General features: G+C 41.5%; 1 protein-coding gene across 1 annotated transcript in view; it reads left to right on the top strand.

Annotated features, from left to right (window-relative positions):
• The window catches only part of LOC126433168 (trypsin 3A1-like), a 77202-nt gene that overhangs the window by 46919 nt on the left and 12354 nt on the right, over nucleotides 1–17929 (top strand). The window contains exons 3-4 of the mRNA XM_050090447.1: nucleotides 5595–5769; nucleotides 10630–10746. Coding sequence (XP_049946404.1) covers nucleotides 5595–5769; nucleotides 10630–10746 — 292 coding nt within the window. The remainder of the gene's footprint in view (nucleotides 1–5594; nucleotides 5770–10629; nucleotides 10747–17929) is intronic.

Genomic DNA, 17929 nt, shown 5'->3' with positions numbered 1-17929 from the left:
ACAGGAAACGAAAAATGCCTAAGCATGAACGGCTACAGGAAAAGTGTAAGGAGTTAGACGCATATCACCAGGGAAAAGATAGATACCGCATAAAGGAGAATTAAAGACATCTCCAAAGAAAAGTTGTATGAGGACGTAGGTAAACATGATGTGGAAGATATAAGACTGCGAGGAGAATTTGACAGAGCACAAAAGAGAAGTCGAAACAACGCCCTGAGAGTAGACGACATTCCTTCAGAATGACTGTTAGCCTTGGGAGAACCAGCCAACCATGACAACAATCTTTCACCTGGTGAGAAAATTGTATAAGACAGGTGAAATACCCTCGGCGTTCAAGAAGAATATAACAATGCCATTTCCAAGGAAAGCAAGTGGAGTCAGGTGTGAATATTGCTGAACTACCAGTGGGTAGATCACATAACTAATGATGAAGTATTGAATAGGATTGGGGAGAAGAGAAGTTTGTGGCACAACTTGACCAGAAGAAGGGATCGGTTGGTAGGACATGTTCTGAGGCATCAAGGGATCACCAATTTAGTATTGGAGGGCAGCGTGGCGGGTAAAAATCATAGGGGGAGACCAAGAGATGAATACACTAAGCAGATTCAGAAGGATGTAGGTTGCAGTAGGTACTGGGAGATGAAGAAGCTTGCACAGGATAGAGTAGCATGGAGAGCTGCATCAAACCAGTCTCAGGACTGAAGACCACAACAACAACAACACCAGTTTAGTAAGTCATGGTTCCAAAATGCGAACACGAAATCCTTACATAAAAATGGAGAAAGTGGTATAAGCCGACGTTCGGGAAGATCAGTTCGGATTCTGAAGAACTGTAGGAATACGCGAGGCAATACTGATCCTACGAGGTCGCTTAGAAGACAGGTTAAGGAAAGGAAAATCTACCTTTATAACATTTGCAGACTTAGAGTAAGCTTTTGACAATGTTGCCTGAAATACTCTCTTGGAAGATCTGAGAGCAGCGGCGTTAGAATACAAGGAGCGAAATGCTATTTACGACTTTTACAGAAACCAAACGGCAGTTATGAGAGTCGAGGGGCTTGATAAGGAATCAGTGGTTGCGAAGGAAGTGAGACAGGGTTGCATCCGATCCCTAATGTTTTTCGGTCTACACACCGAGCAAGCAGTAAAACAAACAAAAGAAAAATTTGGAGTAGGAATTAAAGGTCAAGGAGAAAAGGAAAAAGTGAGATCTGCCTGTGATATTGAAATACTGTCAGAGAGAACAAAGGACTGGGAAGATCAGTTCAACAGACTGGATAGTGTCTTGGAAGCAGGATGTAAGATGGACATAAACAACAGAAAAATAAGGATAATCGAAGGTAGTCTAATTAAATTACGTAATGCCAAGGGAATTAGATTACGAGACGAGACTCTGAAGGTAGTAGCTAATTACTGCTATTTGAGCAGCAAAGTAACCGACGATGGCCGAAATGGAGTGGATATAAAATGTAGAATGGCAATGAAAGAAGAGAATGAAGAAGAGAAATTTGTTAGCATCTAATACAAATTTAAGCGTCAGGAAACCTTTTCTGAAAATATTTTTATGGAGTGTATCCACATATTAATATGAAACAGGGGCGATAAAGAGTTTAGGCAACAAGGGAATAGAAACTTTTGAAATGTGGTGTTATAGAACAGTGGTGAGGGTTAGATGGGTAGGGTACGTAACTTATGAAAATATACTAATTAGAACGGGGCAGAAAGATGTTCGTGGCATTATCTTATTGAAAGAAGCTATGGGTTGATGGGACTCATTCTGAGACGTCAAGGGATCACCAATTTAGTATTAGAGGGAAGTATGATGGGTTAAAAATCGTACACAGAGACTAAGAGATGAATACAGAAAGCAGATTCAGGATGTACGGTACAATGGTTATTCGGTGATAAATAGACATCCACAAGATAGCGTAGCATGGAGAGCTACATCAAAAAGTTCCTCGAACTAAAGACCAAAACAACAACTTCAGGGACTTTAGCCTACAAACTGCAAGATGCAGGTGTACCAACACGTTGGAGCTAAGAGAGCTCAGTGCGCTGAGAAGGTAGGTTTAACTTGTAAAAAAGCGCGAATATGTCCAGCTATACTGGTTTAAATGTCTTTGAAGCAGCCAGAGAAGCCAAGGACCTAGTTCCCTTCTTTTACAGCTCTATCTACAAACCGCCTAAACTGGACGAGTTTGCTTGCTTCGAAACTGCTCTTTCAAGTCTCAGATGGACATATTAGCATATAATTACAGCTGGTAACACTAACGTAAATCATTTATACACTAGTCCATCCAGTATGAAATTTAAGTCGGTGCTTTCTTTTTAAAACGTGTCGCTACTTCAGCTTTCTCCTGCCCATCATACGAACAGCAGTCACACTCTCTCATAGATATATTTACAACGAAATCCCCAAAGAGAGTGATTGGTACGCGCTAGAATGTGCCAGAAAGAAACTGCAACTGATTATATACCGATACTTAAGACACATTAATTTACCTGAACTTGCAACTGAGCGGCGAAAACAGTTTGTGGGCTTTTGCTATTACTCTCTCAGGAGGTGAAGAGGAGGAGATTAGCGCTTAACGTCCCGTTGTCAAAGAAATCGTTAAAGACGGAGCTCAAGTTCGGATCAGGAAGGGATGCTGAAGGAAAGTGGCTCTGAACTCTAAGAGGAACCATCGCAGCATTTGCCTTAAGTGATATACGGAAATCACGGAAAACCCCAAATCGGTATGGCCGTACACGGGCTTGAATCGTGGTCCTCCAAAATGCAAGTCCAGTGTGCTAACCATTGCGCTGCCTCGTTCGCTTCCTCTCTCAGGAGTAAATGAAAATCCTCACGGCTTTACTAAACTCAACTGTATGACAAATACGCTCCATTATAGGCTGGAAAATCATCGAGAGGACAGTCTGCCCTTGCAAGTCCTGTACGTCAACCCAATCAGCACCCCTGCAATGGTTCCAGTTCTAACTGGATCCAGCTGGCGCTCTCTTCGCCCAGTTGCCACTCCTCGTCATAAACCTATTACTCAAATTTCCTCACGTTAGAACGTTAAATACTACATAAAAGGAGACTATAAAGTGCACTGCAGAATATATTTGTCATTGAATGGATCCTAGAAACAATCGTTTCGGACAACGTTCCTCAATTTTTATCCATTATCTTTCTGGTTTTCCGCTCTGGTAACGTCATAGTGCTCTTGACAGTGCCGTCGTTGTAGCCAGCCTCAAATTGCAAAGCCGAGTGGTTAGTTCTCACCATTAAAGTGCAGATGCGGAAGAAGCTGTCAGTCTCATGTTAAAACCAGCTGAGCCTACACTTAACGGCTTCTACCTCGACACAACCACCACCGTCTCAAAAGCCCTTGCCCTCGTACTCCAGGATCAACACTGCTCTCCCTGCTGCCAACCGAGGTTCAAATGGTTCAAATTGCTCTGAATACTATGGGACTTAACATCTGAGGTCATCAGTCCCCTAGAACTTAGAACTACTTAAACCTAATTAACCTAAGGACATCACACACATTCATGCCCGAGGCAGGATTCGAACTGCGACCGTAGCAGTCGCGCTGTTCCGGACTGAAGTGCCTAGAACCGCTCGGCCACCACCGCTGGCCCAACTGAGGTCTCAGCGACTCCACATGTCGAGATGCCGAGATTCCCTGTGAAAATTTAGATGACTTGGCCACCCTTCCCATACGCTGATCACGACATCGACCGGGCTACTTCTGGCGCTAAGCGCCGATTAAAGGGAGGGAGAGGGATGCTGTGTCTCTGTCATCCGTCAGTGAGATCGATATACAACGACCTCCGCTATAAACTTCACCGCCGCCGGCTGGTAAAAGAGGCCAGCAAGTGGTTGTGTATTCCTCGCCATGGACGTCGGACATGAGATAAATCCCGGCCACCGGGCGGCTGCGAGGCACTACGAAACATTTTATGCTATAGTCTCTACCTCACTTACATCTTACTTTCGTGACCTGCCCGTTAACTGGACTATGTTTTGGATTGCTGTACTATGGATTATTGACGGATCTGCTTGAAACTGGAGTATCTGCATTATTCTCTTGGTTTGTTCGTGTGCTTCACCGTAGCAGGTGTAACACATTTATCAGACCATTAGGTGATGCTAGTATCGCTGCTTATCTATTAGTACCTTCAGATGTGTCGTCACCCATTAGTAGTGAATTAAGTACTTCTATATGTAACTTTTGATAACGGGCCGTTTCCAGAATATGACTCGAACCTGTATAGCTGCCCTATGGGCATAATGTGTTACCTGCTGCACATGTCGTAAATGCCTCACGAGACTAGCTCAAAGCAACAACCTAGCGAAGGCTTATCTCAGTTCCGCCAACCGTTCTTACGCACTTCTCCACGACGCTGTGGAATATGGACAGACAGCGGTGTTCTCTTTCTAAAGGCGGTTAACCAGGTGTTGATGTTCTGACACACAGTTGTAAGATATAATCTACAACCTACACGGCGTATCATTCTTAAAAGGAAGCAACAATCACTGTGTTTTCGCTTAGAGCGGTGTTTCCCAACAGAAGTGACAAAGACTCTCCTAGCCATGAAACAAACCCGTGAATGTAGTTTCAAAATATTTACAACGACACAATGGGCTCCAAGGAGCGACGTACAAGCATGTTATAATATGTTTCCATTTGCGTATAAAATCTTTTCAAGTGCTGTCTTCATATGTAATATTCTTAGAATATTATGTAACTGGAAATATTGTGGAATGGCGGAATTTAATCATGGAGCTGGTTCACTTGATCGTTAGTATTTTCAAACATCTCCTTTGACAAGGCAGCCGGTTTTGGCCCTCAAATAATTAATAATTAAACAGTTGCAAAAACTGTTCAAACCAATCTTAAGAAGGAACAATGGATCGTGGCCTCTAAAACAGTTAAGAATTTGAACAGTCACAAAAAATTTGTTTTTATAAAAGAACTCTACACAGCTGCTCCAGACATGCAATAAGAAAACTCTTTGGTGCATTTAGTCAACATTCAGTTACCTAAGGTGAAAATTGAATGACATTTAACAGTTCAGTCGACCTCAAGAAACTTGACTCGAAATGGAGTTTCTGGCGAGCTCCCACGGTGCGGCTGCACACGCCCTGCACCACGACCCGTTGGGCCAGCAACAGCATGCTGCACTCTCGCGTGTTGTTCCGATCAGCGGCGGTTACAAGACTGCCTGTCCCTCGCTGCCTGCCGTCTCGTGCGTGGAAACCAGCACGTAACACCGACAAGCGCAGGCTACCTTCATTGACCACCGAACGCTCCACTCCCTTCTCGAAAGTCGAAACAAGGCCCCTTTTCCACGCTTGTGCGCTACTTAAAACTATTCCAGATCGCGGGGCGCGCCATTTCTCTATGGCGTCTAACTCCTCACACCAGTTAAGCTGACCCGCGGGAGAAATTTAAACGTATGTATCAGATTGGTCATATGTTAACTATCTGCTCTCCGCATTTCCTAAAAAAAATACATATTAACAGTTAGTAACTGTGAATCGTTGGAGACACTTGTTATGGACAGTGTGTTTTCTTAGTGCATAAGTGGGCGCAGTGTGCTGTCAGATATCTCGTTCTGCCAATTAATATGATCGTTTCCAGCGCACCGTCTGAGCAGTACATATTGGCCGGCACAAACTCACAGACGAGTGGAGGCTCCATCCACCAAGTGGAGCAGAACATCGTACACGTGAACTATACTGGTATGGTGGACTCATCTGCAGATATAGCTTTGCTGAGGGTGAGTTTACAAATATGATGGATTTCATATAATTCTTTACATTCCGTTGTAGTATTCACATACGCAGGAGAAATGTCGCAGATCACTCACTGTTTCGAGACCATAATGCAAAAGCTAAATTTAAGTCTCGCCATTTTATTGTCAGTTATCAGTAACTATTAAAATAGTGCAGTGTGGATCTGCCTTTCGTCTTTCCTGTAACAGTTCTCAGTGGACGTACATATGAGATGGTGGTTATTCAAATCACCATCAGATTATTCACATTTAGTATTCAATGGCTTCAATAAACTGCCCATGTTAATTGTTTAGATGATCATTTTGAAAAATACATGGGCGATATCTCTTTCCATTCCTCTCACAATCAGATACTGTGGCCTTTTGTGATGATCATCGTTAAAATCCATTGAGTCTTCCTGCTTCTTCCAAAAGTAATTACAATTAGTGCCTTTTCTAGATGACACATGTTTGGCCAATTATTCTGTACCAAGAGACATATTTGTACAGTCACAACTAATGACGGGGAACAGAAAATACAAATTTGTTTTCAAAATTGCCCCATCAATCAACAAACATCCAAGTATGTCTAAAGTAATGTTTGCCAGAGCAATGGAGTGGTCTCATAACGGATATATACAGCACCTTCTGCCTGCAGTCATTTCATAACCATTATTCGTCTGGTCTTGGATTGGATTGGATTGTTTTGGGGACGGAGACCAGACAGCGAGGTCATCGATCTCATTGGATTAGGGAAGGAAGTCGGCCGTGCCCTTTGAAAGGAACCATCCCGGCATTTGCCTGGAGCGATTTAGGGAAACCACGGAAAACCTAAATCAGGATGGCCGGACGCGGGATTGATCCGTCGTCCTCCCGAATGCGAGTCCAGTGTCTAACCACTGCGCCACCTCGGTCGGTTCTGGTCTTAATAGTCTGAATTCACGAATACGAGTGGATACATTTGTGGCGCACAGGTTTTCGACATTGTTATCCACAATTTCAAGATGCAGAACAGTTACGACTGTTTTAGATAAAAATGGTAAAATACCGCAAAACTTTAAGTTTGAGAAACCCATATTTTTTAAACAGAGTTTCAAAACATTTAGATATTTGTAAAAAACAAAAAACAGAAATCTACAAATATCTTAAGTACTACACTTCCAAACACAGAATCAATAAATTTTCTGGTTTTACGCATACCTGAAAGAAAAATAAGTTTTTCAGTTAACCCTTTGTTGCCTGACGGTACTTAGAAGTACCAGTAAGTTTTGACTTTCATTATTTTCTCGTGGTGCAGTTTCGTGATCTGAGAGCCTGTCGGTACGTAACAGTAACTCTGCTCTACTGTTTCATAGATGTTATTGTGCAATACATAGACCTCTCTGGTGGTCAGAGCTTGAAATTGTTTTTCGCGCGCTGCTGTGAAAGCAGAAGATTGTATGTGCTTGTTTCCATGGTGTTGCCTGAATTTGTGCGCAATTTATTGAAACTTCCGTTGAGTTTTCCATTGTACGTACTTACCTTCTTTGTTTTTTATAATAGTTTGAAGCATTACGTTACATGTGAATGAGATAAAGTGGAAAATATAAGGCGGACTTATTAGTACCGTCAGGTTGTGTGAACACTTTATGGTAGCAACAATGCATTACCTCTCACTAGTTGTTCTGTCCACTTTTTCTCACACAGAAATAGGTAAATACATTTGCCTGTGGAACAATTAGAACAAACAGGAAAAGTTTGCCAGGGAATTTACCTAAAGAAAAATGTCTAAATCAAATCACAGAGAGTCATCTTTAGACCTAACAGTATTTCAGTGGAAGGAAAATAAAGTAGTGTATTTTGCGTCAAACTTCCATGGCACTGAACAGAGCGTAGTGACAAAAAATCAGAGAGATGGAACTAAGATGACTATACCATGTCCAGTTATTGTATGTGATTACAATAAAAACATCGGTGGTGTGGATCATGCAGACAGATTACGTTCAACTTATGGTCTTGACAAGCGATGAAAGAAATGGTGGCACCGTCTCTTCTGTGGAGCAATAGAAATTGCTTTTGTCAATGCTTACGTCATTTTCAGTGATCTACATGGGGCACTGCCACTGCTGGAATTCAGGCGTGCTGTGGGACTAGGGCTAATGAATGAACAGCAAGTGCCAAATCTCAAAAAGAGAAACTCTGGTAAAGATGAAATAACTCTCCCAAAGAGAACGAAGGATAACTTTTCTGTTCCGAAGGATGTACGTCTTGGCAACCGAGGAAACCATTTTGTAGTGTTCAGTTGTTAAAGAGGACGATGCGAAATGTGTGCGAGAAATAAAATTCAGTCGAGACCACATTCACAATGTAGTACATGTAAAGTATATTTGTGCTGCAATGAAAAAACGAACTGTTTCCTACGATGTCATGAGGTATCACTAAATATGTGATATGTATACACTGTCAAAAATGTATAGCTAAGTTACTATGCATTGTGAAGTTGCTCTAGAATAAATTTATGCGAAATTTAAAAAAAAAATTCAGAAATATCATATTTCTGTTAATTAATTTTCTAATGTAAAAATATTTAATATTTACGTGGAATAAAGTACAAGTTATAAAAATTGGAGCATTTTTCTGCGCATGTTGTGATTCTGTCCATGGAGTCTGACGGTACTTCTGAGTACCAGGAGAGAAAAAAGTTGTGCAAAATAAAATAAAATTTTACAAAAAATTCTACCGTCATTTGAGGCCACAATAGCATAAATTCTGCAAAGAAAATGTTAAAAAGCAAATTTTTTCTTATGTCAGGAAACAAAGGGTTAAAACAGTGAAAAACAACAAATTTTCCAACGTTTCGGTCCCGTATGCTACACTCATCAGAGAATTTCTATTTATTATAAATTTAATAGAAAATAACGGGAAATACAATCTCATTTTACTACGCACCATTCTATTAAATGTGGAAAAAATGAGCAAAAACAGAATTGTGAAATAGTTATTGTATAATATTTCAGGAAAGGGTACAGTATGTTTACTGGGGAGCCTGAAATACAGATAAGTTAGCTAGAATACGAAGCAAATTATCAGAAGACAACAAGATAGAACCAAACCAGTGAACTATATTTTATCTGCTTATACTGTTAGTTCATTAGCAGTTAACTATCTGGAAGTTGTGGAAAATGTAGGAAACATTAACTGTTATATCTGTGTTCAAATTTCTTGTATTGTGTCCGAAGAGATACACTGAAGCGTCAAATAAACTGTTATAGGCATGCGTTTTCAAATACAGAGCTATGTAAACAGCCAGAATAAGGCACTGCAGTCGGCAACGCCTATATAAGGCAAAATATGTCTGGAGCAGTTGTTAGATCGGTTACTGCTCTTACAATGGCAGGTTATCAAGAGCTGGGTGAGTTTAAACGTGGTGTTATAGTCTGCACACGAGCGTTGGGACGCAGCATCTCCGACGTAGTGATGAAGTGGGGATTTTCCCGTACGTCCATTCCACGAGTGTACTGTGGATATCAGGAATCCTGTGGATCATCAAATCTCCGACATCGCTGCGACCGGAAAAGATCCTGCAAGAACGGGTCCAACGACGACTGAAGAGAATCGTTCAACGTGACAGAAGTGCAACCCTTCCACGAATTGCTGAAGATTTCGATGCTGGGCCATCAACAAGTGTCAGCGTGCGAACCATTCAACATAACATCAGTGGTATGTGTATCCCTGGTGACTGTACGATACAAAGCTCAACGTCTCGCCTGGGACTGTCAACACCGACTGTGGACTGTTGATGACTGGAAACGTGTTGCCTGGTCGGGCGAGTCTCGTTTCATATTGTAGCGAGCGGATGTACGTGTACGGGTATTGAGACAACCTCATGAATCCATGGGCCTTGCTTGTCATCAAGGGTCTGTTCAAGCTGGTGGTAATGGTGCGTGGCGTGTGCAGTTGGAGTGATATGGGACCTTGATACGTCTAGATAATATGGGACCTTGGTACGTCTAGATACGATTCTGAGAGATGACACCTACGTAAGCATCCTGTTTGATCACCTGCATCCGTTCATATCCATTGTGCATTCTGACGGACTTCGGCAATTCCAGCAGGACAATGCGACACCCACACGTCCAGTGGCTCCAGTGGCTGAATTTAAACACTTCCACTGGCCAAACTCCCCAGACATGAACATTATTGAGCATAACTGAGATACCTTGCAACGTGCTGTTCAGAAGAGATCTCCACCCCCTGGTACTCTTACGGATTTATGGACAGCCCTGCAGGATCCATAGTGTCAGTTCCCACTACTTCAGGCATTAGTTAAGTCCATGCCACGTCGTGTTGCGGCACTTCTGCGTGCTTGTAGGGGCTTTACGCGATATTAGGCGGGTGTACCGGTTTCTTTGGCACTTCAGTTTGTATTCTGCTAAATCTGACTCATAGAAGAGCTTGAATTAGTAAAAATTGCTGATGTTACTCTGTTTACATTATAAGAAGGAACCAATACTACTAGTAAACTGTCTTTATAGAGAGAAAGAAAAAGAAAAACCGTAGAAGTAGAAATACAGAAAAAAGGTAAACATTACGAGCTACGATAATGTATAGACTAAAAGGTACAAAATCCCTGTCCCACTTGAGTACACATGTTTAAAATGTAACACTGCCTTAATGTCTGTAATACTGGTCAAGGGTTTCATACTGAGAGCGTCTGAAGATGACGCAAATATTCAGACTTCTTTGGTAATTATCGTTGTCAATAAGATTAAAAGATTCATGAAATTGCCAATTAATGTGTGATTAACTGTGCACTTGTAAAGTTTCTTGCTGTGGAACACACTGTTTCCCGCACGTAGTTGAGTACAGCTGTGATCTCGTGTGCAGGTGTCTCCTCCGCTAGCTCTGGATGGAGTGACCGTTACCACAGTGAAGCTGCCGGCTCAGGGACAGGAGATAGAAGACGGGGCGAATGCAGTCGCTGCTGGATGGGGCAAACTGTCGGTAAGCATAGCCACAGTTTACCAGGAGGGTGACTCCAGCGACACTGGGAGCGATGGAAAGTGACTTGCCGCCATGTTACACTCTCTGATCCCCCAGCTTTATTTCTATTGTTTCCTTTGAGTCAGTAGCTGATTGCACATCTGGATACTCATCTACTAGTTTTTACTGCTTTTATTCCTGTTTCCTGTCGTTTAAAAATTGTCACCTGCATTTCTTTTTTATATCTTCATTCCTTTGGAGTTCCAATAGAGAGAATCACGCAAGACGATATTCGCTTTCCCAGTTTCATTTATTAGTTCTATTTTGTTCCCTGTTATAACAGCTATTAACATAGCTTTGACAATCTCATACAGCATATCATTGTCAGATTAAAGGTTATTACAATGATTAAACACTTCGTTAGAAAATTTTTAAACAATATTATAACATTTTCCTTCGTCATATATATCACTCTGCTCGGGCCCCTCGGGCATGTGTTGTTTAAATTGACAAAAACTGAAAACATATTGACTATTTATGACGTAGACCACCTTATAGGTACAAATAATTTAAAATTACGTTGATTGTTTAAATTTTGCATTTTAAAAAGCCATTTCATATTTCTACTGGTGGCTTTTTAATGACATATAGTTTATTCTTATTCAACAGTAAGTGTTTTCATCACTTAACACTTTCGGCCTGAGATGCCGTGGTCCATACATAAGACTCTCCCTTGAGTAAGTGTTTTTATAATATAATTCTTATAGCAACTTTGAGCAGAGTCCACATATAATAGCAGACTGTTACGAGCATACAGGTTTCTAAAAATTGCTTCTAACCACACAGGCTGGCGTGGAAACGTGAACCAACACGTCAACATAAAGCCATAATCAAATTTTGGTAATTATTTTCCGGAACTCTCGACTGACGAGACAAATTAGGCGAAGTGATCAAGTGAAATGTATAGCTGCTAATAGAAAAGCTAAAAAATGGCAGACTGGCCTCTGCTGCTAGTTGGTAGTTAAAGGGATAAGAAACATGAAGCAGCCGGAACAAGGAAACTGATTTACAAATTTTTTTACATCTCCCCATGGGGTTATTCATTAAGTTTACTGAACAGAATTCTTGAAATTGTACTCGTTCGATACTACTAATACTCCACTGGCAAATGTCTTTATAGGAAGACAGGGGCACTCCTAACTTTGTTTATTCCTGTCTGGTATCGATTTCGTATGGAAGCATCTCATTTCTCCAATGACACGACCTGAGTAGTTTTCTACACTGGTGTACATGCAGCTGTATTAAGTTGTCGCAGAAGCATTCCCCATCGTAGCCAGCCTGCATTCCTCTGGTCGCGACGAGTAAGCAAGTGATTGAAGACAAAAATAATTATTGATGTAAGACTTTTTGAAACAGAGGCGAATTAGATGCACATATTTTACAAATAAAATTGTAGCGTAATTTTTACGATCGTACTGGATATGAAATAACGAATTGTAACAGTTGCTAATTCACATAAATGACGATTTACCCGTGTTTTGAGGATTAATCATTTCCAATTACCTTTACTTCGTGATATTTACGTTATCAAGCAGGTAAATTACTGTCTTGAATTAAGTGTATTAGCACACAGCCCTCTGGTTTGATCATTGTGGATACCATTAAAGGTTTGCTCTGTGTTTACATAGTCTTAAGAGCTGTTGTACAGTAATAAATCCATATCGTAATGGTCACACAACTTAAACATCACGGGAGACACGACACTTCTTCTCTAGTGTATTTAAATTCGGTCATGTCGTCCACGACAAATAACTCCGTGCGCAGTAGTCACTGATTTAAGTGTGGACAACAGTCTCAGCTCCTTATGCAATGAAAGGAGTAACGAACTCTATAACCTCATTAATAACAACTGAGACATAAAACAAAACTTTTGGAATGTTGTAGAGTTATGGAAAAGAAATTTACCCTCGTTGGTGTGTTTCAGTATGAATAAGATCAAAATATTTTAACGACACGGAACATAACACGAAATCCAAATTAATACTAATTATGTAGACTTGGAATGCCACCATAAATAAGTACCTAAATTTTACGTAGAAGTAATACAGAAGAATACATGACTTCTATAAGAGTATGGCTTTCGTACTGATTACAGTAACGTCCCCCATACGCAGAAAAGTAACGTCCTCATCGTGAGATGCGACAAACACTCTTTTAGGTACTTCATATAGCATCCGGTACTCGCACACTAACCTTTCAGTTAAGCCTGTGATATTTGTCACAATGTTTGGCTGGACATACGCCACTCTACGCCACCTTCTGGTGTGTTGGTACTTTAAGTGACATTTCCATACAGGATGAAGCTGAACTCTACCGGTAAAATATTTGAGCGCCGGAGGGATACTTTCTGCGTATTTTCGTACAGGTGACAAATAGTCTTCAGTGTAATTACGATTTACTCGGTTTGTTACACAGATTACTTACGTTTCTTTGGAAATGTCTTCACACAACGATAAACTGTGTAATATGCCAATCATTCTAACACAAAAGGATACAGCTCCCTGTAGGTGTCTATGAGCAGATAAAAAACTACTGTGATATGACTGCCACCGCCGTGGGATCAGTTTAGTAAAGCGCCTATGCGAAGCTCTTCCGTAGCTTTAATGAACAGTGCACGAGTTGCACACCGACAAACTCTTCAACAGTGAACATATCCATATTTCGCTCTGTCTCACTGATAACGTGCAACTAACAGTAACGGAAAAAAGATATGTAACCGAACGGTACAGAATCCGTACTGTAACAAATAGGACTGAAAAGGCCGCGCGTACAATCGAGGTTTCGTAGGAGTCTTGGTGTTCGGTTCTTATTTGAGCCAGGAACATTTGGTTTAGCTCTCACCAGCCGCCATCTAGTAGCCATTCGAATATCTGTCTAGCTGTAGTTATGTTACGATATACAGGGTGTTACAAAAAGGTACCGCCAAACTTTCAGGAAACATTCCTCACACACAAAGAAAGAAAATATGTTATGTGGACATGTGCCCGGAAACGCTTACTTTCGATGTTACAGCTCATTTTATTACTTCTCTTCAAATCACATTAATCATGGAATGGAAACACACAGCAAAAGAACGTACCAGCGTGACTTCAAACACTTTGTTACAGGAAATGTTCAAAATGTCCTCTGTTAGCGAGGATACATGCATCCACCCTCCGTCGCATGGAATCCCTGATGCGCTGATGCAGCCCTGGAGAATGGCGTATTGTATCACAGCCGTCCACAATACGAGCACGAAGAGTCTCTACATTTGGTACCGGGGTTGCGTAGACAAGATCTTTCAAATGCCCCCATAAATGAAAGTCAAGAGGGTTGAGGACAGGGGAGCGTGGAGGCCATGGAATTTGTCCGCCTCTATCAATGCATCGGTCACCGAATCTGTTGTTGAGAAGCGTACGAACACTTGCAGGAGCTCCATCGTGCATGTAGTGCCGTACTTGTAAAGGCACATGTTCTAGCAGCACAGGTAGAGTATCCCGTATGAAATCATGATAACGTGCTCCATTGAGCGTAGGTGGAAGAACATGGGGCCCAGTCAAGACATCGCCAACAAAGCCTGCCCAAACGTTCACAGCAAATCTGTGTTGATGACGTGAGCACCGAAGTCAACATTACCTTCTTCAATTGGGCTAACTGCCGGTGAATCGAGGAAGCACAGTACATACTGACGAAACTAAAATGAGCTCTAACATGGAAATTAAGCGTTTCCGGACACATGTCCACATAACATATGTTCTTTATTTGTGTGTGAGGAATGTTTCCTGAAAGTTTGGCCGTACCTTTTTGTAACACCCTGTATTAAGCAAAGTTGGAACTCGAACCGGAGATTGTGCCAAGGGAAACAGTGCGAATCAATTAATTCCTTTTGCAAAAGATATTAATTGTGTTAAAATTGATGCTCGGCTAATGGCTCCGTTTGTACTACGGCTACCACCCACATTTTACGCACAACAGAATGAAAAAAATACTCTTCCATAGTTTAAACTTATAGGAATCAGTTCAGACTTTGCACGAAGGTAGACACAGAGATAAAGTCAAAATGAAATTTTCTATCCAGTAATCTTCATCCCTTGTCCAGATATAATGGCTTAAAGTTGAGATGAATAAAGTACATAAATGTCGTTCGTATGTGAACTAAATACGCAGAAACGATTTAAAGTGTATCAGATATTTAAAAATGCGTTATTACGATAAAATTAAAAACTCGCTTTCAGAAATCCAGCTTAATTCGGATATTACGTGCAATAAACGTTTTTTCGTGAGGATTCTTTCACGCATCACTTCTGTGTTTCAAACTTGCGCGAATCAGTTCAAATTTTCTGAGAAAGTAGACAAATACACGCAATTAATGGTCACCCTGTTGTGTTGTGAAATCTTCATCCGTTCTCACGATTAGCAGTCTAAAGTGACACATGAAATACACGTAATATCTTCAAAAAATACTATGCTGTCTCGTAGAAAAGTTATTTTCAGACAAGATAAGCTTACTTCGTCAGTTTTCATACAGGTCTGAAAAGCTGACGATATTTTGTCGTGTGTAATTTGTTTCATAGTTCCGATTGTTTCAGCCAATCATACTCATAGGAAATCCGAACTGTTTTGTTGCAGCATTTCGCGGCAGAGTGAAAGTTGGAACCGAGAATGAGAAATACTCCCATTATGGCACAAAAAATGGCGACTATGTCCTGCCCACAGTTCTGGATGTTATAGAAGGGAACCAGCCTTTCGACTTATCCGGTTGTACCAAAACCATTTAAACAAAACATCTTCACGTATTCGATCGTTTTTACGAGTTAACCTATTTTCCCAGCACAGTGAGCACTCCAAGCAGCAAGGTGTTAGTACACCTGCATCATGCAATTTATAGCCTAAAAGCCTCTATTTTCTTCTTGTCTAAACTGTCTCTCGTCCATGTTTCATTTCCATATATGGCAACAATGCATACTAATACATTCACAAATGGCTTCCTAACACTTGACTATAAGTTTGGTATTAGTATATTTATTTTTTTCTGTTACGCTTTTCTTGCCATTGCCACTCTACATTTTACATCCTCTCTACTTCGGCCAAAGAGTGAAACTCAGACACTACTTTAAATATCTCGTTCCTTAATGTATTCCCTGAGCATCACCAGATTTCATTCGACTGCATTCGTTATCCCTGTTCTGCCTTTGTTGATGTTCATCTTATATTCACCTTTCAAGACGTCCATTTCTTTCAACTGCTCTTCCAAGTACTTTGCTGTCTCTGACACAGTTACAATGTCATCGGTAAAGCTCAAAGTTGATATTTTTGCTCCCTTAACTTTACTTCATATTTCAAATTTTTCTTTGGTTTCTTTACTCTTTGCTCAGTGTGGTGAAATCCGTCCACCCTCGAAGGATGATGGTGTAGCATACGTGGTTCAAAGACTGCAGCATCAGCTGTGGTTGAAAAGTCCCATCCGAGAGTGTCACTGCCCATTGCAGTTTGAGGACGTGAAATGTGAGGGACTTCGAACAGAAGCCGCTCTCCCTTACCGTGTTGTCCTCTTCCTAATTTGTTCATGTGTGCGTTCGTCCTCTGCAAGCTTGACCCCATTTCGCGCAGTTAGTCGCCACATGACACGATCATCAGCAGATCAGCAGTACTTTCCCGGTAAATTGGAAATGCCGTGTGGCTAGGGCCCCCGTCGGCTAGACCGTTCACGTGGTGCATGTATTTCGAGTTAACGCCACTTCAGCGACTTTCGTGTCGAAGGGGATGAAAGGAGGATAAGGACAACACAACACCCAGTCCCTGAGATAAGCAAATCTCCGACCCAGCCGGGAATCGAACCCGGGCCGTTAGGTATGACATTCCTTCGCGCCGACCAGTCAGCTACCACGGGCGGACAGTCTCCCTGTGATTTGTATTAATACCGGCTTTGGTCAGGCCTCTCTTGCAGAAATCCTTGAAGTGAAGGTGCGATCTTCCGACTGGCTTCGCATCCTCCTGGAATACCCCACACAGCAGTTTTTTCGGTATTCGCTCAGCATACATGTTGTAGACATGTCCCAGTTAATTACTTTTGAATACATTGTGGGAGTAAACAGTAATCAATGTGTTACAATCACTGCAATAAAATTCATTGTGATCAAGACTGTTTTCGATAGTAAAGTGTCCCTATTACCTTCGAATTCGATGGGTCAGGAGGGCTTGAATGCTGGTTGTTCTTGCGAGCTGTACGATTTCCGTGTTGCGTACTGTATCTCTTCCATGTAATCTGAAGAATCCTTCGGAGACAGTGGAGGTGGAATTTGTTCAGCCGAGATTCTTGCTTAGCAAGAGATGCCCATGTTTAACAGCTATTGAGAAGAGTGCTGATAACAAGTATTGTTTACATGTAATTTAGTTTCTATTTTGAGCAGTCCATTGTAGCGTACGCTGTTCTTCAAGTCGTCACTGCTTCTCCCGGCTCCTCGCTTGCAGCTGACGAAGAGAGATGATATCCACGTTTGATCGGCCAGGTATGAATCAGCACAGAGATTCTGGATAGATTCTGGAAGCTAAGATCTGTAATCATATTAAGATGGATCTTGCTTATTCTTTCCCAGCTACAGTTGACAGTGTCGTTCGTCGGTAACTGTTGCAATCACTTCTGCTCTCTTTTTTTTATACAGAACACAAATCTTCTAATTCCGCATACTCACTGAGTTGTAACCTTCTTCCTGGCTGGTTGTGGGACGTATGTGTAGGTGTCTAAGAGGGACAGACTTGTTTTATTTAATAATATCTGCAGAGATCCCATGTTCACATAGAGTCTTTCCACTAGCAGGAGAACCTATTGGTTTACTGAGTTTTCCATAGTAGCCATTGCATGTAATTATTCTATAAGTACCATTTGTGTGATGGCGGCAGTTGTATCCCTGAAAGCCGGCCGTTGTGGCCGAGCGGTTCTAGGCGTTTCAGTCTGGAACCGCGTGACCGCTACTGTCGCAGGTTCGAATCCTGCTTCGGGCATGGACGTGTGTGATGTCCTCAGATAGTTAGTTTTAAGTAGTTCTATGTCCTAGGGGACTGATGACCTCAGATGTTAAGTCCCATAGTGCTCAGAGCCATTTGAAGCGTTTTATCCCTGACAACTTCGTTCTCCGCTACATACAACTCGAGGTAGTGTTCAACC

Source organism: Schistocerca serialis, chromosome 1 (assembly GCF_023864345.2).
Source record: "Schistocerca serialis cubense isolate TAMUIC-IGC-003099 chromosome 1, iqSchSeri2.2, whole genome shotgun sequence".
Classification (NCBI taxonomy): domain Eukaryota; kingdom Metazoa; phylum Arthropoda; class Insecta; order Orthoptera; family Acrididae; genus Schistocerca; species Schistocerca serialis.
Note: the sequence above shows the minus strand (reverse complement) of the source record. Positions and strands in the feature narration are given on the sequence as shown.